Source organism: Choloepus didactylus, chromosome 9, assembly GCF_015220235.1.
Source record: "Choloepus didactylus isolate mChoDid1 chromosome 9, mChoDid1.pri, whole genome shotgun sequence".
Taxonomy (NCBI): domain Eukaryota; kingdom Metazoa; phylum Chordata; class Mammalia; order Pilosa; family Megalonychidae; genus Choloepus; species Choloepus didactylus.
Window position 1 is genome coordinate 124,286,709 of NC_051315.1, and position 27,990 is coordinate 124,314,698.

Consider the following 27,990-nt stretch of genomic DNA (forward strand, 5'->3'; position numbering starts at 1 on the left):
TTAGTTTCTGTGGCTGAAAAACTTGCCTTGATGTGGTCTCAACACAGAGATCAGAGATTAGCACTGCGGGCACCTCTTTTAGTGGCATGACAGCCGGTTGTCACTGCTTTGGCCCCTCCTCCCACAGCAAAGACTGCAACAACCTCAAGATGCAGACACACCCCCAATTTAATTTGATGTTTTTGAAGCTAAATGGTTAGGTAATATTATTCTATAAGCCTTGATAGAAGAGGTTTCATGGCTATATTAAGATTTCCACAAGCTTTTGAAGAAGGTAGGAAAAGTACTTGGAGTGGAAAATTCTCTCAAACACATAAAACACATTGAAAATGGTGTTTAGAATGAAAACTTAGGTTGGCAATATAGCACATAGATTACTGTTTTCATCTAGCCATTTAAAAAGGCTATAGAAATATTATCCTCTAGCATTTCTGATATTAGTTGGTTCAGCACCTTCAGAAAATGAGCTACTAATCATATTTCTAGAATTCAGAGACCTAAATGGTATTTTTTTAATGATGACATATTCATAGTTATAAGTTATGATTTTCTTCATCCAGTGTTTGTAGATTACCAAATAGCAAAGAGCCAATTTGTATCTGAATACAAAGAAGAGAGAGGGTATCATATTGTAAAGAGAAAGTGACTGATCATAGATTTTTATATTACTTTAGAAAAATAGTTCCATATTTCAAAATTTATTCTTCTTTCTTGAGCCCTAGAGGGGCTCTAAAATTAAAATCTCTTCTCTGTTTAAAAAAAAAAACAATGCAGAGAAAGCAGCTTTGGCTTCTTGGCTGGAGGAGAGATTTGCATCATGTTTGTTACTGATTATTGTGTAATGGAATTAGAGGAAACTTTCTGCAAACCTTAACTGACATTCTTTTAGTCTTATATCTCTTCTTTAAAACTTGGCTTGATGTTCTTTGGACTTTTGCACAAATTTATGTCACTCCTTTTGAAATATGAAGAGTTTCAATAAATTTCACTGGCAAGACTATGATAGCTTTATTAAAATAACATGAAATTTCTAATAAGACATCTCCATTTAAAGTTGAAGTCTTGCATGGCGAGGCATCTTGGCTTAGTGGTGATTGTCTCATAAAACTTTTGACAAGGAAGAGTCAAAGTTCTGTTTAATGCTCTGAAAGAAAGTTGATATCTTTGAGTCATTGCTCAAATAGTTTACAGTAATGCTTGGGTCCTGTTTCTAGCCAGTTAATGTGCCTTCAAGGTGATGTCTCTGGAGAGCAGGCTGTTCCTCTGTTAAATGGTGTATTTGAAAATGGTCACAAACATTTCAGCCCGATTGCCTACTTTTTTTATTCCAGTAGGCTGCCGGCCATTAGGTTTCTTTTCCCTCAGACCTGCTATATTTTGAAATGGTCATAAATTCAATTCTGGTTCCCAAGGCAAAAGTTCTACAAATAATCCCTGACATTTAGTTAATTGCAAAATGAATTTCTGTGGGGAAGAGTTCCCTTGTGCAGTCTTCCTTAGAGAGGGACTACTTGGTTGGCTTTTACATTGATGATTTGGGAGGTCCTTTGGCCCAGCTAAGGGATTTTGGAGCTTCATTCATCATCTGCCACTTGATATATGTTGAGAAAGTTTGCACATGATGCTCTTTAATATGTATTACCATTAAATAGGATTATGAGTACTCTATATTTTCATCGTTGAAAGTTTTAATTTATTTAAATTTGTATTTTATACATATGAGAAAGCTTTAATTACACTCAGCACAATTTTAATGCATCATAGGGTAAGGAAGAAGGCGGTGACTCCCTCTCCCTAATAATGTTTAAGGAGAAGCTGAACAAATGATTTCCAGGAATGTTCTCCTGGGGTTCAAGTACTGGTTGTAAATTCAGATCAGATGACTTTTTTTTTTTTCTTAGACAAGTTGTGGGTGTACAAGAATCATGTATGAAATACAGGATTCCCATATACCACACCACCCACAACACCTTGCATTGATGTGGAACATTTATTACAATTAATGATAGCATTTTAAAAATAATTGTACTATCTTTTAACAGTAATTGCCTTTGTTACCATTGATGAAAGATTATTAAATCATACTGTTATCTGTCAACCATAATTTACGTTAGGTGTATTTTTTCGCATATTCTACCCTCTTATTTAACACTTTGTATTATTATTGTGTATTTGTTATAATTCATGGAAGAACATTCTTATACTTGTGCTATTAACTATAGTTCATCGTCTACAGTAGGGTTCACTATGTTGTACAGTCCTATGTTTTATCTTTTAATTTTATTCTAGCGATAGTCTTCTAATCTATGAACATGGAATGTCCTTCCATTTATTTAGGTCTTTTATTTCTTTTAGCAGCATTTTGTAGTTTTCTGTGTAGAAGTCCTTTACGTCTTTGCTTAAATTTATTTCTAGATATTTGATTATTGCAGTTGCTATTGCCAATGGAATTTTTTTCTTGATTTCCTCCTTGGGTAGCTCATTACTAGCATATAAAAACACTACTGATACTTGGGCGTATTCTGCCACTTTGCTGAACTCATTTATTAGCTCTAGTGGCTTTGTCCTAGGATAGAGTAGCGATGTGTCAACTCTGATGAAGGTTCACCTAGGCCACTGTGCCTGGGATGGCTTGGCCATCAGTCCTTTCCTTCCAGAGAAGGGAGGTGGGGAGGAATTCCAAGCAGAGAACACTGGAGCCTCCCAAGACGGCTTGCTCCAAGGTCTGGAGGGAGTGGTTTTGTGCTTTATCAAGCTGTCAGAATGAGCACATGGAATCTCCTCCTGGAGTCTAGTTTTTCTAGCATCAGTCAAGCAGTCCTACAGATATGAATTGTTCCCCAGATAACTTCACAGGGCAAAAACAGGAAAGACACAGGTTTGGTTCAACTATTTTGTGAGCTGATTATACAAGGAAATGTTTTGTTTCTTATACATAGAACTAAAAGCAGTTGCATAGGGTTCAGTCAAGGAAATAGATTTTATTAGGAAAACTAGCAATGATTCAGTTGAACACTCAAAGACAAAAAATGTAAAATCAGTGATTGCAAAGCGCTTTGTGGCATAAAATAGAAGTAAAGTGTCAAACATGAATAGTACCAAGTTCATTGTTTCAGCAAAATAATCTGACAAGAGGTATGGAAGTCCTTTGAGAAGAATATAATTTTTTATTTTTGTGGGGCTTTTGTTGCTATTCTTTTGGTTTGTTTTAATATAGATTTTAATTTTACTATAATTGTCTTTTTTTTTTCATATAAATTGTCTTCCTAGAAATGTTGCAGCAGCTCCACCAGCAGCTGGTGGAGGCGGAACGTAGGTCGATGACATACTTGAGACGGTACAGTAAGATCCAGGCAGACTACCACAATCTCATCGGGGTCACGGCGGAGCTGGTGGACTCGCTGGAGGCCACAGTCAGTGGCAAGATGGTAAGGAAAGTCCCCAAGTGCATGTGTGTCTGCTTCAAGAAAACAAAGTGTTACAGGCATGGACTATGTTGATATGGGATTCCCAGCCACTCCCGGGCCAGTGGGGCTTGCTCCTCCACACGGGAGGCTCGTGTGCTTTCTGAACATGGAAACCAAGTTGATGTTTCAAGCTGTTTTTATCATGCTACTTGCAATGTTTTATTTCTTCTTCCTAACACAGCTACCATATCTTTATTCTCTACTTTATTTATATAAGAATGGGTTAATAGAAAAAAAAATATGTCATGGCATAAAAATTGGGGAGGGGGGAATGCTGGGCTGCTATATATAGGAAATATGGTATATATGATTGTAATATATTGATTTCGTATCCAGCTGCCTTTCTGAACCCTATTCATCTGACAGGTATTTTGAGGGGTTTTCTTGTATTCTAGATTGATAATCATATCATCTCCAAAAAATGATATTTTTGGTTTACTTTTTCCATTATTTATCATAATTTTTTTTTCCCCTTGTCTTAGCATGGAGGCTAAGACCTATGGGACATTGTTGAATGGTGCGACTGTGTGTCCTTCTCTTATTCCTAATGTTAATGTGAGTGGCTCTAGAGTTTCACTTGAAAAAAATTAAAGAGTACAATAAAATGTCTTTGTGGAGATATTAAGTTGTTTCTTCCTTTAAAAAAAAAATGAGATAATTGTGGATTCACATGCAGTTGTAAAAAAGTAATTCAGAGAATCCCGTGTACACTTTTACCAGTTTCCCCCAATGGTAACGTTTTGCAAAACTCTAGTACATTATCACAGACAAGGTATAGACAGTGATAAAAATCAACTGATCTTATTCAGATTTACTCAGTTTTACTTGTACTTATTTGAGTGTGTGTCTGTGTTACTTTCTATGTATTTTTATCACCTGTGTAGGTTTGTATATTAAAAATTTTAATAGCTTAAAAAAGCTGATTACAAATATATGTTATAGAAAATCTCAAAAATATTGAACTATCCAAAAATAAAATTTTAAATTATGTATAATTATGTCACTTAGTAATAACACTTGTTAACATTCCAGACTTTTTTCAATACTTAGATGCACATTTTGCAAAAATAGACTCTAGTTCACACACTATTTTTTAATCTGCATTTGTCTTAATACTGAATTGAGTTTTTCCTGAAGCCATTAAATATTCTTTTACAATATTTACATTTAGTGCCTGTGAAGTTTCCCATCATAAAAGGTAAAACCATGCTTTATTTAGTGTTCAGTCCCCATTTTTGGACATTTCTAGGGTCTTACTTTTTAAAATGATAAATACATTGAGAAATATCCTTGGAGATGAGTCTTTGTTACAGACTAGCACTGAGTAGTGTCCAGTGTTTTTGACATTTAGCAGGTCATTGGAGGTGACCTTTGCTGTGTAAGTTTCAGCAGTGTAATGCAGACGGTAGCTTGATTACAGTGCATTGACAGGTAAAAGGGAGGTGAGACAGCAAATGTAGGCTGTTGTTCCAAGGGCCTTGGCTATGAAAGAAGGATATTGAGAGGGTGATGGATAGATGAAGACATGGGTTCGAGGGAGGGGAAGGTATTTTTTTAATCTGAGATAGATTTCAGCATGTTTTTGGGTTGTGGGAAAGGTACAAGAGTAGAAGGAAAGGTTAAAAATACCATATGAAAAGGAATGTTTAAATCCAGTACTGCAAGAATTTACTGTGAGAATTCAGGCGGAATGGACTTAAAGAGAAGAAAGGAGATTTAGCCTTGAGGTGGGGCCCCTCTTTGAGGCTGGGGAAGGTGACTTTATGTCTTGCTGAGTGTTGAGGGAATTTCCAATAGTGAACTCCAGCTGTCTCTGTGAAGTAGGAAGGACATCCATCTGCAAGAAGGAGTTGTGGAGGTCCTGGGGCGGGGCTCAGGAAGATTGGTACAGGATTGGATAGGTTCTTGTGGAGAATAGAAGGGTGTGCTGACCATGTAGTAAAAGTCTGCCAACTAGGAGTGAGGGTGGAGACCATCAGTGTGTGGGTGCTTTTATTTGGCAGGAGCCTGGTTTATGGGAGGAGAAGAGTGACTGGATTGGTCCAAGGTGGGGGGATTTGCAGAGTGGGCAGAGTGCAAAGACATGGAACCAAGGCATCAAAATGAAGTAGGTGGCAGGCTGGGAGAAGAGGCAGGTGTGAAGGTCTTGATGGTTTAGAGCAGGTGTCCTTGAAATAAAGTAAGAGAAGACCATCATCAAAAGTTGTGTTTTCATGTCTAGATTTCAGAGACATGCAAATATAACCATGATACCTGTCACATTAGTGGAAATTTCAGTGTTGGTATAAGTGTAGAGAAATGGTTACTCACAAACAGTGTTGTTGGGAGAATAAATTGATATAGCCTTTTGGAGGGCGATATGTCAGTATCCTCAAGGGGAAAATCTACAAACCCTTAGACCCAGAAGTTCTCCCAGGAACTTATCTTCAGAGATACTTGCACAAATGTGCAAAGATGGTCAAGGATGAGCATCATTTGTTATAGGGCAAAACTGGAAACACTCTGAATAGCAACTAGCATGATTGAATAACTGTATTCAAGTAGTTATAGCCGTATAACAGAGGACTCTTAATGGTTTAAGGAACATAGATGTCTAAGTCTTGACCTGGAAGTATGCCTAAGACATAGTGTTAAGCAAAAAAAGCAGGCAGCAGAGGGCAAGATGGTGGCATAGAGAGGTGTGGAATTTAGTTAGTTCCCCTGGAACAACTAATGAACAACCAGGAACAACTAGTAAATAATCTGGAATAACTGCTAGGGGACAACTGTGACTGTCCACACATCGTACACCAACCTGAATTGGGTGGAATGGCTGACATTGCAGCATAAAATCTGTAAGTAAGAACTGCGGGACCATGCTGGAAGCCCCCTCCCCCCATGGCAGGCTGAGCTGCAAAACCTCGCTGTGGGAGAAAGCAGCAGTCCCTGTGGGGAGCAAGCAAATATAGCTCAACCTAGCTGTAAATGTTTTTTTGTTTGTTTGTTTGTTTTTTTATCTTCATTTTATTGAGATATATTCACATACCACACAGTCATACAAAACAAATCATACATTCGATTGTTCACAGTACCATTACATAGTTGTACATTCATCACCTAAATCAATCCCTGACACCTTCATTAGCACACACACAAAAATAACAAGAATAATAATTAGAGTGAAAAAGAGCAATTGAAGTAAAAAAGAACACTGGGTGCCTTTGTCTGTTTGTTTCCTTCCCCTATTATTCTACTCATCCATCCATAAACTAGACAAAGTGGAGTGTGGTCCTTATGGCTTTCCCAATCCCATTGTCACCCCTCATAAGCTACATTTTTATACAATTGTCTTCGAGATTCATGGGTTCTGGGTTGTAGTTTGATAGTTTCAGGTATCCACCACCAGCTACCCCAATTCTTTAGAACCTAAAAAGGGTTGTCTAAAGTGTGCGTAAGAGTGCCCACCAGAGTGACCTTTCGGCTCCTTTTGGAATCTCTCTGCCACTGAAGCTTATTGCATTTCCTTTCACCTACCCCTTTTGGTCAAGAAGATGTTCTCCGTCCCACGATGCCAGGTCTACATTCCTCCCCGGGAGTCATATTCCACGTTGCCAGGGAGATTCACTCCCCTGGGTGTCTGATCCCACGTAGCGGGGAGGGCAGTGATTTCACCTTTCAAGTTGGCTTAGCTAGAAAGAGAGGGCCACATCTGAGCAACAAAGAGGCATTAAGGAGGAGGCTCTTAGGCACAATTATAGGGAGGCCTAGCCTCTCCTTTGCAGCAACCGTCTTCCCAAGGGTAAAACCTATGGTAGAGGGCTCAACCCATCAAACCACCAGTCCCCTATGTCTGTGGTCATGTTAGCAACCATCGACGTGGGGTAGGCCAATACCCCTGCATTCTCCACAAGCTCCTCAAGGGGGCACTGCATCTTTTTTTCCTTGTTTTTCTTTTCTTTTCTTTTTTTTTTTTTTTTAACTTTCCTTTCTTTTTTAAATCAACTGTATGGAAAAAAAATTTAAAAAAAAAAACATACAATAAAAGAACATTTCAAAGAGACCATAACAGGGGAGTAAGAAAAAGACAACTAACCTAAGATAACTGCTTAACTTCCAACCTGTTCCTACTTTACCCAAGAAAGATACCTAATATGGCAACATTTCTGTGAACTTGTTCCTACTATATCCATGAGAAATTAACAGACCATAGTCATTCCTGGGCATCCCCAGAACATTAAATAGCTTATCTGTTCTTCTTAGATTATTGTTCCCCCTTCCTTAATTGCTCTCTATTGCTAGTTCCCCCACATTCTACATTATAAACCATTTCTTTTACATTTTTCAAAGTTCACATTAGTGGTAGCATATAATATTTCTCTTTTTGTGCCTGGCTTATTTCACTCAGCATTATGTCTTCAAGGTTCATCCATGTTGTCATATGTTTCACGATATCGTTCCTTCTTACTGCCGTGTAGTATTCCATCGTGTGTATATGCCAGATTTTATTTATCCACTCATCTGTTGAAGGACATTTGGGTTGTTTCCATCTCTTGGCAATTGTGAATAATGCTGCTATGAACATTGGCGTGCAGATATCTGTTCGTGTCACTGCTTTCTGATCTTCCGGGTATATACCGAGAAGTGCAATCGCTGGATCGAATGGTAACTCTATATCTAGTTTTCTAAGGAACTGCCAGACTGACTTCCAGAGTGGCTGAACCATTATACAGTCCCACCAACAATGAATGAGAGTTCCAATTTCTCCACATCCCCTCCAGCATTTGTAGTTTCCTGTTTGTTTAATGGCAGCCATTCTAATCGGTGTTAGATGGTATCTCATTGTAGTCTTAAATTGCATCTCTCTAATAGCTAGTGAAGCTGAACATTTTTTCATGTGTTTCTTGGCCATTTGTATTTCCTCTTCAGAGAACTGTCTTTTCATATCTTTTGCCCATTTTATAATTGGGCTGTCTGTACTATTGTCATTGAGTTGTAGGATTTCTTTATATATGCAAGATATCAGTCTTTTGTCAGATACATGGTGTCCAAAAATTTTTTCCCATTGAGTTGGCTGCCTCTTTACCTTTTTGAGAAATTCCTTTGAGGTGCAGAAACTTCTAAGCTTGAGGAGTTCCCATTTATCTATTTTTTCTTTTGTTGCTTGTGCTTTGGGTGTAAAGTCTAGGAAGTGGCCGCCTAATACAAGGTCTTGAAGATGTTTTCCTACATTATCTTCTAGGAGTTTTATGGTACTTTCTTTTATATTGAGATCTTTGGTCCATTTTGAGTTAATTTTTGTGTAGGGTGTGAGGTAGGGGTCCTCTTTCATTCTTTTGGATATGGATCCAACTCTCCCAGCCACATTTCTTGAAAAGACCATTATGACTCAGTTCAGTGACTTTGGGGGCCTTATCAAAGATCAGTCGGCCATAGATCTGAGGGTCTATCTCCGAATTCTCAATGCGATTCCCTTGATCTATATGTCTGTCTTTGTGCCAGTACCATGCTGTTTTGACAACTGTGGCTTTATAATAAGCTTCAAAATCAGGGAGTGTAAGTCCTCCCACTTCGTTTTTCTCTTTTAGAGTGTCTTTAGCAATTCGAGGCATCTTCCCTTTCCAAATAAATTTGATAACTAGCTTTTCCAAGTCTGCAAAGTAGTTTGTTGGAATTTTGATTGGGATTGCATTGAATCTGTAGATGAGTTTGGGTAGAATTGACATCTTAATGACATTTAGCCTTCCTATCCATGAACATGGGATATTTTTCCATCTTTTAAGGTCCCCCTCTATTTGTTTTAGTAGAGTTATGTAGTTTTCTTTGTATAGGTCTTTTACATCTTTGGTTAAGTTTATTCCTAGGTGCTTGATTTTTTTAGTTGCTATTGAAAATGGTATCTTTTTCTTGAGTGTCTCTTCAGTTTGCTCATTTCTAGCATATAGAAATATTACTGACTTATGTGCATTAATCTTGTATCCCGCTACTTTGCTAAATTTGTTTATTAGCTCTAGTAGCTGTATCGTTGATTTCTCAGGGTTTTCTAGATATAAGATCATATCATCTGCAAACAATGACAGTTTTACTTCTTCTTTTCCAATTTGGATGCCTTTTATTTCTTTGTCTTGCCGGATTGCCCTGGCTAGCACTTCCAGCACAATGTTGAATAACAGTGGTGACAGCGACCATCCTTGTCTTGTTCCTGATCTTAGGGGGAAGGCTTTCAGTCTCTCACCATTGAGTACTATGCTGACTGTGGGTTTTTCATATATGCTCTTTATCATATTGAGAAGTTTCCTTCAATTCCTAACTTTTGAAGTGTTTTTATCAAAAACGGATGTTGGATTTTGTTAAAATGCTTTTTCAGCATCTATTGAGATGATCATTTGATTTTTCCCTTTCGAATTGTTAATGTGTTGTAATACACTGATTGATTTTCTTATGTTGAACCATCCTTCCATGCCTGGAATGAACCCCACTTGATCATGGTGTATGATTTTTTAATGTGTCTTTGGATTTGATTTGCAAGTATTTTGTTGAGGATTTTTGCATCTATATTCATTAGGGAGATTGGCCGGTAGTTTTCCTTTTTTGTAGCATCTTTGCCTGGTTTTGGTATTAGATTGATGTTAGCTTCATAAAATGAGTTAGGTAGTGTTCCATTTTCTTCAATGTTTCAAAAGAGTTTGAGTAAGATTGGTGTCAGTTCTTTCTGGAAAGTTTGGTAGAATTCCCCTGTGAAGCCATCTGGCCCTGGGCATTTATTTGTGGGAAGATTTTTGATGATGGATTGGATCTCTTTGCTTGTGATGGGTTGGTTGAGGTCCTCTGTTTCTTCTCTGGTCATTCTAGGTTGTTCATATGTTTCCAGGAAATTGTCCATTTCCTCTACATTATCCAGTTTGTTGCCATACAGTTGTTCATAGTATCCTCTTATAATTTTTTAAATTTCTTCACGATCTGCAGTTATGTCACCTTTTTCATTCATTATTTTGTTTATATGGGTCTTCTCTCTTTTTGGTTTTGTCAGTCTAGCTAGGGGCTTGTCAATCTTGTTGATCTTCTCAAAGAACCAACTTTTGGTGATATTTATCCTCTCTATTGTTTTTTGTTCTCTGTGTCATTTATTTCTGCTTTAATCCTTGTTATTTCTTTTCTTCTACTTGGTTTAGGATTGGTTTGCTGTTCATTTTCTAGCTTCTTCAGTTGATCCATTAGTTCTTTGATTTTGGCTCTTTCTTCCTTTTTAATATATGTGTTTAGTGCTATAAATTTCCCCCTTAGCACTGCTTTTGCTGCATCCTATAGGTTTTGGTATGTTGTGTTCTCATTTTCATTCGTCTCTATATATTTAGCAATTTTTCTTGCTATTTCTTCTTTAACCCACTGATTGTTTAGGAGTGTGTTTTTTAACCTCCAGGTATTTGTGAATTTTCTAAGTCTCTGATGGTTATTGACTTCTAATTGTATTCCATTGTGGTCAGAGAATGTGCTTTGAATAATTTCAATCTTTTTAAATTTATTGAGGCTTGTTTTATGTCCCAGCATATGATCTATTCTGGAGAAAGTTCCGTGAGCACTAGAAAAGTATGTGTATCCTGGTGATTTGGGATGTAATGTCCTGTAGATGTCTGTTAAATCTAATTCATTTATCATATTGTTTAGGTTTTCAATTTCCTTATTGGTCTTCTGTCTGGTTGATCTATCTATAGGAGAGAGTGATGTGTTGAAGTCTCCCACAATTATTGTGGAAACATCAATTGCTTCCTTTAGTTTTGCCAGTGTTTCTCTCATGTATTTTGTGGCACCTTGATTGGGTGCATAGACATTTACGATTGTTATTTCTTCTTGTTGAATTGCCCCTTTTACTAGTATGTAGTGGCCTTCTTTGTCTCTCAAAACATCCCTGCATTTAAAGTCTATTTTATCTGAGATTAATATTGCTACACCTGCTTTCTTTTGGCTGTAGCTTGCATGAAATATTTTTTTCCATCCTTTCACTTTCAATTTCTTTGTGTCCCTGTGTCTAAGATGAGTCTCTTGTATGCAACATATTGATGGTTCATTTTTTTTGATCCATTCTGCGAATCTATATCTTTTAATTGGGGAGTTTAATCCATTTACATTCAACGTTATAACCGTGAAGGCATTTCTTGAATCAGCCATCTTATCCTTTGGTTTATGTTTGTCATATTTTTCCCCTCTATCTATTAATATCCTTTATTGTACCCATACCGAATCTCTTTAGTACTGAACCTTTCTCCAAGTCTCTCTCTCCTTTCTTTGTTTCTCTGTCTGTAGGGCTCCCTTGAGTATCTCCAGTAGGGCAGGTCTCTTGTTAGCAAATTCTCTCAGCATTTGTTTGTCTGTGAAAAATTTAAGCTCTCCCTCAAATTTGAAGGAGAGCTTTGCTGGATAAAGTATTCTTGGTTGGAAATTTTTCTCACTCAGAATTTTAAATATATCGTGCCACTGCCTTCTTGCCTCCATGGTGGCTGCTGAGTAGTCACTACTTAGTCTTATGCTGTTTCCTTTGTGTGTGGTGAATTGCTTTTCTCTTGCTGCTTTCAGAACTTGCTCCTTCTCTTCCGTGTTTGACAGTGTGATCAGAATATGTCTCGGAGTAGGTTTATTTGGATTTATTCTATTTGGAGTTCGCTGAGCATTTATGATTTGTGTATTTATGTTGTTTAGAAGATTTGGGAAGTTTCCCCCAACAATTTCTTTGAATACTCTTCCTAGAACTTTACCCTTTTCTTCCCCTTCTGGAACACCAATGAGTCTTATATTCGGACGTTTTATATTATCTATCATATCCCTGAGGTCCGTTTTGATTTTTTCAATTTTTTTTCCCCATTCTTTCTTTTATGCTTTCATTTTCCATTCTGTCATCTTCCAGGTCACTGATTCGTTGTTCAACTTCCTCTAGTCTTGTACTATGAGTGTCCAGAAACTTTTTAATTTGGTCAACAGTTTCTTTAATTTCCATAAGATCATCTATTTTTTTATTTAGTCTTGCAATGTCTTCTTTATGCTCTTCTAGGGTCTTCTTGATATCCTTTGTATTGTCTACTATGGTCTCATTGTTCATCTTTAGTTCTTTGAGTAGCTGCTCTAGGTACTGTGTCTCTTCTGATCTTTTGATTTGGGTGTTTGGGCTTGGGTTATCCATATCGTCTGGTTTTTTCATATGCTTTATAATTTTCTGTTGTTTTTGGCCTCTTGGCATTTGCTGAACTTGATAGGGTTCTTTTAGGATTTGTAGACCAATTGAAGTCCTTATCTCTAATTTATCAGATCTACAGCTTCATGGAGTACACTTTCTCTAACTAACCAGCAGGTGGCGTCCACGAGCCACCTGTTCTCCACAAGCCAGTTCTCCCCTGCTTTGCCTTTGTGGTGAGTGGGGGAGTGAGTCTTGTGGGGTCCAATTGGTGTACCAAGCTTGCGTGTGTAGTTGGTGTTGCCCGCCCTGTATATGGGACGTGTTTCTGGGCAGTCAGGGATGAGGTGTGGCTCTAACAATCAAATCTCCCTGGTGATCCTGGAGTTTTAAAGCTGCTGCAATAGTCTAATCCTTCAGTTCGGTCCTGCCACAGTTTGTCACTGCCACTGACCCACAAGTCCTTGGTATTGGCGTATGGCTCCTGAGACTTGCAAGTGGGCCCCTCTTCCAGGCTGTGCACCCCTGGTCCTCTGTTGAGGGATGACTGTGCTATGTCACAGGTGAGTGCCATCCCCCCCAGGGCGGTTCTGGGCTGCTGGGCTGTGTAGGGAGGCTCCCAGTCTGCTGCAATGATGGCTGAATGGGGCTTTGTTAATTCACACTGCTCCACCTTCCCAACTCTGGGACAATCAGCTGAGGTTGCAGGGAAGGCTAATGTCCACGCCCAGTTTTGTGATGTGTGCCTGTTATTTGAAGCACTTCCGTCACACTGGGTTGTCTGGGGCAGCTCTGGGCTATGGGGCTGGCGATGGGCAGGAGTGTTTCCTGTCCACCAGGATGATGGCTGTGAGCGGACACCCCCCTTTTCTTGGGAAGTTGTGGTGTTTAGTGAATTTTCTCAGCCACTGGATTATTGCCTTTTGTCTCAGAGCTCTCTTAGTTGTGCTGTTGTCTTGACCTGCCCAAATTGCAAGCCTTTGAAGCTTTCTGTATTGGGCTTCTTAGAGTAATTGTTTTAGAAAAAGAAAAAGGATTTAAAAAAAAAAAAAAAAAGGGCCCTCCTCAGAGACTTATGGGTTATTGAAATGCTAAGAGACAAAGCAATTAGGGCCATTAAGGAAAGGTGCGCAGGGCAGAGAGATCAGCTTTTCTTCGGGATTTGCATATGAGTCTCAGGGCCTGAGCTCTGCCCTTCCCCTTTCTATGTTCACCAGAACTCCAAAAATCCTCCGCTTTTATTTTGGAGTTTTTCGTGTTGTTTTTTTCTATGCCTGTCTCCTCTCTGCTGGGCTGGCTGCTCTCAGATTCTCTGGTGTCTGGTCTCAGTCTATCTATGGTTGGAGTTTGGATCAGTAGAATGAGTTTCCAATAAGGGCTGCCACTGCAGTCCTCCCTTCTCCTTCCCAGAGCTGACAGCCCCTCCTCCCACGGGACTGAGCCTGGCAGGGAGGGGTGTGGGTCCCCTGACCACAAAAACTTACAGATTTCGCTGTTCTCAGCAGTTCCATGTTTTCATGAGTGTTGTATGAAGTATGCCCAAAGTCAGATTGCTGTGTGGTGTCCAGTCCACGCAGTTCCTGGCTTTCTACCTACTTTCCTGGAGGAGTAACTAAAACATACAGCTCACCAGTCTGCCATCTTGTCCCGCCTCCTGTAAATGGGTTTTAATTAACAGATGTGGACTGCTGAATACACACTACAAACCCCCAATAAGCAGACAGAGGCTTTTAGTGACAACCTACCTTAAAGAGCCAGAAAACTCCTGTGTCCCAGGAAAGGGAGCCCAGAAAACCAGGTGCTCTCTCTGATGAATGGGTGAAAGTGGGGGGCCATGGACTGGCCCTGAAAGGGGGCTTTTTGTCCCTTTTTCTCTCTCTCAACCTGAGTGACTCAGTGGAGAGAGCCTCAGCCATTTTCAGTTCACAGTGCTCTGACCCATACAGGGGTGGAGATAACAGAGTTAGAAAGACAAGGGAGCAATTCAAATACAGAAGATAATTCCCTAGGGGGTGTATCTTCCCTAAGAGGAATGAGGTGGGGCCCAGCACTAGTGCTGGCCTTCCCTTAAGAACTCAGACCCCAGGGCCGTTGGGGAAAACAGTCAAAACAGAAACTAAAGGGGCCACACCTTCTTACACCAGTCAGGAGCAACAGGCTGACAGGTGCCACCTGCTGGGCAGGTTAGGAAAAGCGCAGCAGTTAGAATCCTCACAGGAAAGTCTGTCAATCTTCTAAGATACACCCACAAGCTAACTTGAGACTGAATATAACCCCATTCTGAGACCTGAACCCGTTCTGAAAGTTTGAAAAAAACAATGGGAAGAATCTGTGGAAATGAAAGGCACAACATAAGAGATGAAAAACATTGGAGACACTCAACAGCAGATTTCAAAAGGTAGAAGAAAATATTCAGGAACTGGAGAACAAGACACCTGAAATCCTATACACAAAAGAACAGATAGGGAAAAGAATGGAAAAATATGAGCAACATCTCAGGGAATTGAATGACAACATGAAGCACACGAATGTATGTGTCATGGGTGTCCCAGAAGGAGAAGAGAAGGGAAAAGAGGCAGAAGCAATAATAGAGGAAATAATCAATGAAAATTTCCCATCTCTTATGAAAGACATAAAATTACAGATCCAAGAAGTGCAGCATACCCCAAACAGAATAGATCTGAACAGACCTACACCAAGACTGTTAATAATCAGATAATCAAATGTCAAAGACAAAGAGAGAATCCTGAAAGCAGCAAGAGAAAAGTGATCCATCACTTACAGAGGAAGCTTGAGAAGAGTATGTGTGGATTTCTCAGTAGAAACCATGGAGTTGTGAAGGAAGTGGTGTGATATATTTAGGATACTGAAAGAGAAAAACTGCCAACCAAGAATCCTATATCAGATATGAGGGAGAGTTTAAAATATTCTCTGACAAACAGGCAATGAGTTTGTGAACAAGTTACCTGTGCTACAGGAAATAATAAAGGGAGCACTACAGAGAGAAAGGAAAAGACAGGAGTGAGAGGTTTGGGACACTGTTTTGGGTGATGGTAGCACTACAATGTAAGTACACTAAACAAAGATGACTATGAGTGTAGTTGAAAGAGGAAGGTCAGGAGCATGTGGGACACCAGAAGGAAAGAGGAAAAGTAGAGACTGGGACTGTTTAACTCAGTGAAACCTAGAGTGCTCAACAAATGTGATAAAATGTACAAATTTGTTTTTACATGAAGGAGAACAAATGAATGTCAACCCTGCAGGGTGTTAAAAATGGGGTGGTATTGGGGAAAAAAATACGAACTAGAACCTATAGTTAACAACAACAACAACAAAAAGCAGGCTGCAAAGCAGAATTATATATGCTATCATTTTTTTCTATAAAAATTATATACAGGATTCCACTTAAAAGGAAGTACAGATGGCAGACTGGTGAGCTGTATGTTTTAGTTACTCCTCCAGGAAAGTAGGTAAAAAGCCAGGAACTGCGTGGACTGGACACCACAGAGCAATCTGTCTTTGGGCATACTTCATACAACACTCATGAAAACGTGGAACTGCTGAGATCAGCGAAATCTGTAAGTTTTTGCGGCCAGGGGACCCGCGCCCCTCCCTGCCAGGCTCAGTCCCGGGGGAGGAGGGGCTGTCAGCTCCGGGAAGGAGAAGGGAGAATTGCAGTGGCTGCTCTTATCGGAAACTCATTCTACTGATTCAAACTCCAACCATAGATAGACTGAGACCAGACACCAGAGACTCTGAGAGCAGCCAGCCCAGCAGAGAGGAGACAGACATAGAAAAAAAACAACACGAAAAACTCCAAAATAAAAGCAGAGGATTTTTGGAGTTCTAGTGAACACAGAAAGGGGAAGGGCGGAGATCAGGCCTTGAGGCGCATATGCAAATCCCGAAGCAAAGCTGATCTCTCTGCCCTGGGCACCTTTCCTTAATGGCCCTGGTTGCTTTGTCTATTAGCATTTCAATAACCCATTAGATCTCTGAGGAGGGCCGTTTTTTTTTTTTTTTTTTTTTTTTTTAAATCCTTTTTGCTTTTTCTAAAACAATTACTCTAAGAAGCTCAATACAGAAAGCTTCAAAGAATTGAAATTTGGGCACGTCAAGTCAAGAGCAGAACTAAGAGAGCTCTGAGACAAAAGGCAATATTCCAGTGGCTGAGAAAATTCACTAAACAACACAACTTCCCAAGAAAAGGGGGGTGTCCGCTCACAGCCACCATCCTGGTGGACAGGAAACACTCCTGCCCATCGCCAGCCCCATAGCCCAGAGCTGCCCCAGACAACCCAGTGTGACGGAAGTGCTTCAAATAACAGGCACACACCACAAAACTGGGCGTGGACATTAGCCTTCCCTGCAACCTCAGCTGAATGTCCCAGAGCTGGGAAGGGGGAGCAGTGTGAATTAACAGAGCCCCATTCAGCCATCATTTGAGCAGACTGGGAGCCTCCCAACACAGCCCAGCAGCCCAGAACTGCCCTGGGGAGACGGCACTCACCTGTGACATAGCACAGTCATCCCTCAACAGAGGACCCGGGGTGCACAGCCTGGAAGAGGGGCCCACTTGCAAGTCTCAGGAGCCATACGCCAATACCAAAGACTTGTGGGTCAGTGGCAGAGACAAACTGTGGCAGGACTGAACTGAAGGATTAGACTATTGCAGCAGCTCTAAAACTCTAGGATCATCAGGGAGATTTGATTGTTAGGGCCACCCCTCCTCCCCGACTGCCCAGAAACACGCCCCACATACAGGGCAGGCAACACCAACTACACACGCAAGCTTGGGACACCAATTGGGCCCCACAAGACTCACTCCCCCACTCACCAAAAAGGCTAAGCAGGGGAGATCTGGCTTGTGAAGAACAGGTGGCTCGTGGACGCCACCTGCTGGTTAGTTAGAGAAAGTGTACTCCACGAAGCTGTAGATCTGATAAATTAGAGATAAGGACTTCAACTGGTCTACAAACCCTAAAAGAACCCTATCAAGTTCAGCAAATGCCAAGAGGCCAAAAACAACAGAAAATTATAAAGCATATGAAAAAACCAGACGATATGGATAACCCAAGCCCAAGCACCCAAATCAAAAGACCAGAAGAGACACACCACCTAGAGCAGCTACTCAAAGAACTAAAGATGAACAATGAGACCCTAGTACGGGATATGAAGGAAATCAAGAAGACCCTAGAAGAGCATAAAGAAGACATTGCAAGACTAAATAAAAAAATGGATGATCTTATGGAAATTAAAGAAACTGTTGACCAAATTAAAAAGATTCTGGACACTCATAGTACAAGACTAGAGGAAGTTGAACAACGAATCAGTGACCTGGAAGATGACAGAATGGAAAATGAAAGCATAAAAGAAAGAATGGGGAAAAAAATTGAAAAACTCGAAATGGACCTCAGGGATATGATAGATAATATGAAACGTCCGAATATAAGACTCATTGGTGTCCCAGAAGGGGAAGAAAAGGGTAAAGGTCTAGGAAGACTATTCAAAGAAATTGTTGGGGAAAACTTCCCAAATCTTCTAAACAACATAAATACACAAATCATAAATGCTCAGCGAACTCCAAATAGAATAAATCCAAAAAAACCCACTCCGAGACATATACTGATCACACTGTCAAACATAGAAGAGAAGGAGCAAGTTCTGAAAGCAGCAAGAGAAAAGCAATTCACCACATACAAAGGAAACAGCATAAGACTAAGTAGTGACTACTCAGCAGCCACCATGGAGGCAAGAAGGCAGTGGCACGATATATTTAAAATTCTGAGTGAGAGGAATTTCCAGCCAAGAATACTTTATCCAGCAAAGCTCTCCTTCAAATTTGAGGGAGAGCTTAAATTTTTCACAGACAAAGAAATGCTGAGAGAATTTGCTAACAAGAGACCTGCCCTACTGGAGATACTAAAGGGAGCCCTACAGACAGAGAAACAAAGACAGGACAGAGAGACCTGGAGAAAGGTTCAGTACTAAAGAGATTCGGTATGGGTACAATAAAGGATATTAATAGAGAGAGGGAAAAATATGGCAAACATAATCCAAAGGATAAGATGGCCGATTCAAGAAATGCCTTCACGGTTTTAACGTTGAATGTAAATGGATTAAACTCCCCAATTAAAAGATATAGATTCGCAGAATGGATCAAAAAAAATGAACCATCAATATGTTGCATACAAGAGACTCATCTTAGACACAGGGACACAAAGAAACTGAAAGTGAAAGGATGGAAAAAAATATTTCATGCAAGCTACAGCCAAAAGAAAGCAGGTGTAGCAATATTAATCTCAGATAAAATAGACTTCAAATGCAGGGATGTTTTGAGAGACAAAGAAGGCCACTACATACTAATAAAAGGGGCAATTCAGCAAGAAGAAATAACAATCGTAAATGTCTATGCACCCAATCAAGGTGCCACAAAATACATGAGAGAAACATTGGCAAAACTAAAGGAAGCAATTGATGTTTCCACAATAATTGTGGGAGACTTCAACACATCACTCTCTCCTATAGATAGATCAACCAGACAGAAGACCAATAAGGAAATTGAAAACCTAAACAATATGATAAATGAATTAGATTTAACAGACATCTACAGGACATTACATCCCAAATCACCAGGATACACATACTTTTCTAGTGCTCACGGAACTTTCTCCAGAATAGATCATATGCTGGGACATAAAACAAGCCTCAATAAATTTAAAAAGATTGAAATTATTCAAAGCACATTCTCTGACCACAATGGAATACAATTAGAAGTCAATAACCATCAGAGACTTAGAAAATTCACAAATACCTGGAGGTTAAACAACACACTCCTAAACAATCAGTGGGTTAAAGAAGAAATAGCAAGAGAAATTGCTAAATATATAGAGACAAATGAAAATGAGAACACAACATACCAAAACCTATGGGATGCAGCAAAAGCAGTGCTAAGGGGGAAATTTATAGCACTAAACGCATATATTAAAAAGGAAGAAAGAGCCAAAATCAAAGAACTAATGGATCAACTGAAGAAGCTAGAAAATGAACAGCAAACCAGTCCTAAACCAAGTACAAGAAAAGAAATAACAAGGATTAAAGCAGAAATAAATGACATAGAGAACAAAAAAACAATAGAAAGGATAAATATCACCAAAAGTTGGTTCTTTGAGAAGATCAACAAGATTGACAAGCCCCTAGCTAGACTGACAAAATCAAAAAGAGAGAAGACCCATATATACAAAATAATGAATGAAAAAGGTAACATAACTGCAGATCCTGAAGAAATTAAAAAAATTATAAGAGGATATTATGAACAACTGTATGGCAACAAACTGGATAATGTAGAAGAAATGGACAATTTCCTGGAAACATATGAACAACCTAGACTGACCAGAGAAGAAATAGAAGACCTCAACCAACCCATCACAAGCAAAGAGATCCAATCAGTCATCAAAAATCTTCCCACAAATAAATGCCCAGGGCCAGATGGCTTCACAGGGGAATTCTACCAAACTTTCCAGAAAGAACTGACACCAATCTTACTCAAACTCTTTCAAAACATTGAAAAAAGTGGAACACTGCCTAACTCATTTTATGAAGCTAACATCAATCTAATACCAAAACCAGGCAAAGATGCTACAAAAAAAGGAAAACTACCGGCCAATCTCCCTAATGAATATAGATGCAAAAATCCTCAACAAAATACTTGCAAATCGAATCCAAAGACACATTAAAAAAATCATACACCATGACCAAGTGGGGTTCATTCCAGGCATGCAAGGATGGTTCAACATAAGAAAAACAATCAATGTATTACAACACATTAAAAACTCGAAAGGGAAAAATCAATTGATCATCTCAATAGATGCTGAAAAAGCATTTGACAAAATCCAACATCCCTTTTTGATAAAACACTTCAAAAGGTAGGAATTGAAGGAAACTTCCTCAACATGATAAAGAGCATATATGAAAAACCCACAGCCAGCATAGTACTCAATGGTGAGAGACTGAAAGCCTTCCTTCTAAGATCAGGAACAAGACAAGGATGCCCGCTGTCACCACTGTTATTCAACATTGTGCTGGAAGTGCTAGCCAGGGCAATCCGGCAAGACAAAGAAATAAAAGGCATCCAAATTGGAAAAGAAGAAGTAAAACTGTCATTGTTTGCAGATGATATGATCTTATATCTAGAAAACCCTGAGAAATCGACGATACACCTACTAGAGCTAATAAACAAATTTAGCAAAGTAGCAGGATACAAGATTAATGCACATAAGTCAGTAATGTTTCTATATGCTAGAAATGAACAAACTGAAGAGACACTCAAGAAAAAGATACCATTTTCAATAGCAACTAAAAAAATCAAGTACCTAGGAATCAACTTAACCAAAGATGTAAAAGACCTATACAAAGAAAACTACATAACTCTACTAAAAGAAATAGAAGGGGACCTTAAAAGATGGAAAAATATTCCATGTTCATGGATAGGAAGGCTAAATGTCATTAAGATGTCAATTCTACCCAAACTCATCTACAGATTCAATGCAATCCCAATCAAAATTCCAACAACCTACTTTGCAGACTTGGAAAAGCTAGTTATCAAATTTATTTGGAAAGGGAAGATGCCTCGAATTGCTAAAGACACTCTAAAAAAGAAAAACGAAGTGGGAGGACTTACACTCCCTGACTTTGAAGCTTATTATAAAGCCACAGTTGCCAAAACAGCATGGTACTGGCACAAAGATAGACATATAGATCAATGGAATCGAATTGAGAATTCAGAGATAGACCCTCAGATCTATGGCCGACTGATCTTTGATAAGGCCCCCAAAGTCACCGAACTGAGCCATAATGGTCTTTTCAAAAAATGGGGCTGGGAGAGTTGGATATCCATATCCAAAAGAATGAAAGAGGACCCCTACCTCACCCCCTACACAAAAATTAACTCAAAATGGACCAAAGATCTCAATATAAAAGAAAGTACCATAAAACTCCTAGAAGATAATGTAGGAAAACATCTTCAAGACCTTGTATTAGGAGGCCACTTCCTAGACTTTACACCCAAAGCACAAGCAACAAAAGAGAAAATAGATAAATGGGAACTCCTCAAGCTTAGAAGTTTCTGCACCTCAAAGGAATTTCTCAAAAAGGTAAAGAGGCAGCCAACTCAATGGGAAAAAATTTTTGGAAACCATGTATCTGACAAAAGACTGATATCTTGCATATACAAAGAAATCCTACAACTCAATGACAATAGTACAGACAGCCCAATTATAAAATGGGCAAAAGATATGAAAAGACAGTTCTCTGAAGAGGAAATACAAATGGCCAAGAAACACATGAAAAAATGTTCAGCTTCACTAGCTATTAGAGAGATGCAAATTAAGACCACAATGAGATACCATCTAACACCGGTTAGAATGGCTGCCATTAAACAAACAGGAAACTACAAATGCTGGAGGGGATGTGGAGAAATTGGAACTCTTATTCATTGTTGGTGGGACTGTATAATGGTTCAGCCACTCTGGAAGTCAGTCTGGCAGTTCCTTAGAAAACTAGATATAGAGCTACCATTCGATCCAGCGATTGCACTTCTCGGTATATACCCGGAAGATTGGAAAGCAGTGACACGAACAGATACCTGCACGCCAATGTTCATAGCAGCATTATTCACAATTGCCAAGAGATGGAAACAACCCAAATGTCCTTCAACAGATGAGTGGATAAATAAAATGTGGTATATACACACGATGGAATACTACGCGGCAGTAAGAAGGAACGATCTGGTGAAACATATGACAACATGGATGAACCTTGAAGACATAATGCTGAGCGAAATAAGCCAGGCACAAAAAGAGAAATATTATATGCTACCACTAATGTGAACTTTGAAAAATGTAAAACAAATGGTTTATAATGTAGAATGTAGGGGAACTAGCAGTAGAGAGCAATTAAGGTAGGGGGAACAATAATCCAAGAAGAACAGATAAGCTATTTAACGTTCTGGGGATGCCCAGAAATGACTATGGTCTGTTAATTTCTGATGGATGTAGTAGGAACAAGTTCACTGAAATGTTGCTATATTATGTAACTTTCTTGGGGTAAAGTAGGAACATGTTGGAAGTTAAGCAGTTATCTTAGGTTAGTTTTCTTTTTCTTACTCCCTTGTTATGGTCTCTTTGAAATGTTCTTTTATTGTATGTTTGTTTTCTTTTTAACTTTTTTTTTCATACAGTTGATTTAAAAAAGAAGGGAAAGTTAAAAAAAAAAAAAAAAAAGAAAAAAGACAAACAAGGAAAAAAAAAATAAAAAAAGATGTAGTGCCCTCTTGAGGAGCCTGTGGAGAATGCAGGGGTATTTGCCTACCCCACCTTCATGGTTGCTAACATGACCACAGACATAGGGGACTGGTGGTTTGATGGGTTGAGCCCTCTACCATAAGTTTTACCCTTGGGAAGACGGTTGCTGCAAAGGAGAGGCTAGGCCTCCCTGTATTTGTGCCTAAGAGTCTCCTCCTGAATGCCTCTTTGTTGCTCAGATGTGGCCCTCTCTCTCTGGCTAAGCCAACTTGAAAGGTGAAATCACTGCCCTCCCCCCTACGTGGGATCAGACACCCAGGGAAGTGAATCTCCCTGGCAACGTGGAATATGACTCCCGGGGAGGAATGTAGACCCGGCATCGTGGGATGGAGAACATCTTCTTGACCAAAAGGGGGATGGGAAAGGAAATGAAATAAGCTTCAGTGGCAGAGAGATTCCAAAACGAGCCGAGAGATCACTCTGGTGGGCACTCTTACGCACACTTTAGACAACCTTTTTTAGGCTCTAAAGAATTGGGGTAGCTGGTGGTGGATACCTGAAACTATTAAACTACAACCCAGAACCCATGAATCTCGAAGACAGTTGTATAAAAATGTAGCTTATGAGGGGTGACAGTGGGATTGGGAATGCCATAAGGACCAAACTCCACTTTGTCTAGTTTATGGATGGATGTGTAGAAAAGTAGGGGAAGCAAACAAACAGACAAAGGTACCCAGTGTTCTTTTTTACTTCAATTGCTCTTTTTCACTCTAATTATTATTCTTGTTATTTTTGTGTGTGTGCTAATGAAGGTGTCAGGGATTGATTTAGGTGATGAATGTACAACTATGTAATGGTACTGTAAACAATCGAAAGTACAATTTGTTTTGTATGACTGCGTGGTATGTGAATATATCTCAATAAAATGATGATTTAAAAAAAAATTATATACAATTACTATTGGGATTTTAGAAAGTCAGCAGATAACATCCTCTTCTCAAATTTGAACTTCAGTGAGAGAAAGATATGGGAGTCGGAAGGGTAGACATCAAAATGTCACCTTTAGTATTGAAAAAGGCTGATTGGAAAGCCTGACTAGGTTGTGACCAGGCAGGCATGCCCGTGTTCCGCTCCTGCTGGCACAAGTGGTTTACCATAGACATCTGCCATGGGGCAGACAGGCCTTTCCACATGGCTGAAGCAGACCAGAAGCTTCCAGCAGGTAGGCGGGAGTCCAAAAAGAACAAAAATCCTGGCCCAACACTCCTAGCTCCTCCCAGCCCACCTGGCGGGTGAACAGTCAGTCCTCCTCTCACAGCAGTGAGGGAGAGGGGAGGAGCAGAGAAAAAGGCCGAGTATATTCCTATGTGGAAGTTCCTCCACATGGAAGCCTGAGCGGGCTAAAGGAGGTTCCCCCCTCAATCACGCGTAGAAAAAAGTCTGAAAGGATGCACAATTGCAAATGTAGCTACCTCCAGCGATTGGCTTAGGGAGGAGAGACAAGACTGGGGAGAGGTCATGGTACTGGTACATTTTTAAATGAGCATGTGCCACTTTTGTAGAAACAGAAGATATAAAATGGAAAGAAAGAATTGCAGAGATCACCAGCTTGGATAATATATATCAATCCTAAATTATGGTAGCTAATGAGAGGTTTGGGAGCTGCTAAAGAAGACACTGTCATGCAGTAGCCCTGGTGCCCTTGACGGTTTATGAAAATATCTCCATCATCCATTCAGTAAGCATTTACCGAGTCACCTAGTGGATATTAAGCATACCTGTGATTTCATTGACCCTGTCACTGGGACCCAGAGAGGCAGATGTTGTTCGTCTCACTTGACAGGTCAGGAAACCCAGAAGCAGAGCTGTTGGTTTTCCCCAGAGTCCATGACTCGAACTCACATCTTCAGATTTTAAGTTTGGTGTTCTTTCCACCACATATGGCCACCCAAAGATTTTATTATTTGAATTAACAAAAACTGGTTTAAAATCCGTTTATTTTACATAACAGTGCAAGTCTGCTGAGTGTTATTACTTCATTTAGAGTAGGATGACTGTGATGACACCTGTAGTGTATTAACAGCCTTTTCTGACAAGCTCAGTGCTCTAACTCCGGGAGCTCCAGTGTTAGAGCCAAGTGATGCTTCCCTAGCTCACGCATTCATCTTCGTCTGTCACAGAAAGACTGTTGAGAGGCAGCTCTGATAATTGCAAGCGTGGCTCTGGGGTCGTGCGAGTGTTTCAAGCCTTCTACCTAACATCCTCATGTCCACTTTGCAGATCACCCCTGAGTACCTGCAGAGCGTGTGTGTCCGCCTCTTCAGCAATCAGATGCGGCAAAGCCTGACGCACAGCGTGGACTTCACGAGGCCCGGGACGGTGAGGCTCCGGCTCCTCCTGCTCGGTGCTCGGGGCAGTGGGCACGGTCTGTCCCGTCAAATCTAAAGCATAACGTAATGGGGAAAAAGGCAGACTGTGAGAAAATAACACTCCAGAGGCTGCATTTCACTGGCCTTTGTGGTCTATAAACTCCAAGAAGGTAATGACAGCTGTTTGTGAATATCACCAGTAGAGTGGACCACTGACTCCTGGGAACGGTGGTGAGAGGAGTGTGGTTCCGCCCTTCGGATGAAACTCCAAGGGCTGGGAACAATTGGCAGCAAATTAGTAGGAAAGGAGAAAACATTCTCTTTTTCAAAATAACGGCTGGGTTGGAAGCTGTAAGATCTAAGGCAAGGGTTCTTTCTATTTTTTTATTTTTTACTTCAAATAATGGCACACTTACAGGAAAGGTGCAAACACAGCACAAAGGACACTGTTTGTTGAACCCTTTACCCAGAATCACTTACTACTAGCATATTACCCTGTTCATTTGCTTTCTCATTCTCCCTACCACCTTTCTCTTTCTCTCTCTATGTACAGCATGCATACACACACACAATTTATTTTCTGAACCATTTGACGGTAAATTGCATATCTTACAGCCCTTTACTTCTAAATAGTTCAGTGTGTGTTTCTTAAAAATAGGAACATTCTCTTGCATAGCCTCCATACAGTTATCAACTTCAGTTAGATTTAGCATTGATACACTATTCTTATCTAATCTGTGCATTTTCCAGTTCTATCAGTTGATGTTCTTGATAGCATTTTCCTCTCTTGTAGTCTAGGTCAGGTATTGCATTTAGTTGTCATGTCTCTTAAGCTTCCTTTCATCATGAACATTTCCCCAGACTTTCTTTGACTTTTATGACATTGATGTTTCTCAAGAATACAGTCCTCTTCAACTTTTTAAAAATAGAACATCCCTCCTTTTATAGTTGATGTTTCCTCATGGTTAGAAATTCAGGTTATGCATCCCAGGCTAAAACATTACGTAGGTAATGCTGTGTCCTTCTTGGGGTATCACATCTGGAGGCGTGTGGTTTTCTGGCAGGGCTTCTTAACAAGGGCAGCACACCAGTGTCTGCCAAGGGCTTTTTCAGACTTCATGAACCCACTTTCCTGGAGCTCACCCCAACCTGCTGCCTGGGTCAGTCTGGGTGGGTGGAGCCAGGTGCATGGAGTTGGCATGAAGCAACCTGGGTGATCCTCAGGCATCCCTCAAGGGTCAGAGCCATGGCTCTGCAGGGAGAGTCTGGGCTCTTGAGCTTTTAAATATGGATTTGCATATTAATAATAGAGTCTTAATAAGCAGAGGCCTTTTTTTAGTATTTTTACGGAATTATACCCTTCCTCATTCTCAAGTAGATTTGAAGCAGCTTATAATATGAGAAAACAAAAATATGAGAATTGAGAAAACAGAAAGTAAAAATGTGTAAAGAAATTGTGGTTAAAGGAAAATAAGGGTAGGGAAAATACAAGTAAATCAGGGCTAAGACTAATATCGAAAATACATGCCATAATTTGCTGTACCAGTAGAGAGAGAGGCCACACATTTGGCTCTGCGCTTCCTGGCAGCCCATGCAAAAAGGGAAGCATGCAGTTACACATTTCACATTGCTTATAAAGCAAGAGTTACTTGAAGCAGGTAGTCATATAATTTTGATTGGATAATATTGGCTGCATACAAAATTATACGTATCCTACACATGCAACCCACAAAGCACAATAAAGTGAGCACCCAAAAGCCTTCTACATATCCCAAGAAACAGACCATTTTCAAGGCTCTGAAAGTTCTCTGTGTGCCCTTCAAATTGTTAATTTTTCCTAGTAAGCATATTACTTTTATAATTTAAAAAACAAGCTTGAATACATTTTTTAAACGAGTGGAAGGTCAAACAACTAATACACACAGTTACCCCTGGCACTATGACTCAAGAATTGTCTCTCTCACAAATCTTCAGGGACAGGATGTAGTAAAGTGATGAAGGACAAATCCCCACAGGTCTGTCGAAGCTCGTTAGGCTGTCACTTGTGTTGGCAGGTGGATGGCAAGCTGTGAGTTCTGTGTTTTAGGCTTTGGCCACCTTGGTTTTAGCAGGGAAACATCTTAGAGAATTGACTACTTTTAAAATGTCAGCAAAGCACACAAAAAACACCTGAGTTTCAGAAAAGTAACCTCCTTGTGGGCCCTCCAGGTTGAGGGACTTCAGGCCATATCCCCAAGGACTGGCCGGGTTGGCTCTGTCTGCTGGGACACACAGCTGTCGGGGAGGGGGCGGAGTGGCTGGAGCAGTGGTTAGCACAGCAGGACCCATGGCTAACAGGACTGCTCCATTCTCCCTCCTGTTTATTCATTAGTTCAGGTTGGTGTTATTAAACCCTGCCTGTACAAGAATCCTTCTCTTTCCATTTTCTCTGGGAGACACCATGATTCAGCATATTTAAAACTGATATCAAGCTGTTAAGGGGCAGTTTGGAAAGGGGGGAGGCATGCCATATCTGATATTTTATCTCATTAGAAGTTATTAACTTCACCTGTCAGGACCCCCCCCCCCCCCCGCCCCACCCTGCCACCCTTGACCTCGAAGGTGGGGTTAAGGTTAGGTCCAGGCCCTGCCTGAGCTTCATAAGCCGGGGAAGGACGATGAATTATTTTTAGCTTTGCTCATAACCATTTTCTTTCTACTCGGTCATTGGCTTA

General features: G+C 40.1%; 1 protein-coding gene across 7 annotated transcripts in view; it reads left to right on the top strand.

Annotated features, from left to right (window-relative positions):
• The window catches only part of ARMC9 (armadillo repeat containing 9), a 172,145-nt gene that overhangs the window by 26,883 nt on the left and 117,272 nt on the right, over nucleotides 1–27,990 (top strand). For all 7 annotated transcript variants that reach the window (XR_005218790.1, XR_005218791.1, XM_037849509.1 and 4 more), the window contains 2 exons: nucleotides 3,271–3,428; nucleotides 25,188–25,286. Coding sequence is in view for 5 of the 7 variants with exons in the window: in XM_037849509.1 (XP_037705437.1) it covers nucleotides 3,271–3,428; nucleotides 25,188–25,286 (257 nt within the window). In the remaining 2 variants the exon portion in view is untranslated. The remainder of the gene's footprint in view (nucleotides 1–3,270; nucleotides 3,429–25,187; nucleotides 25,287–27,990) is intronic.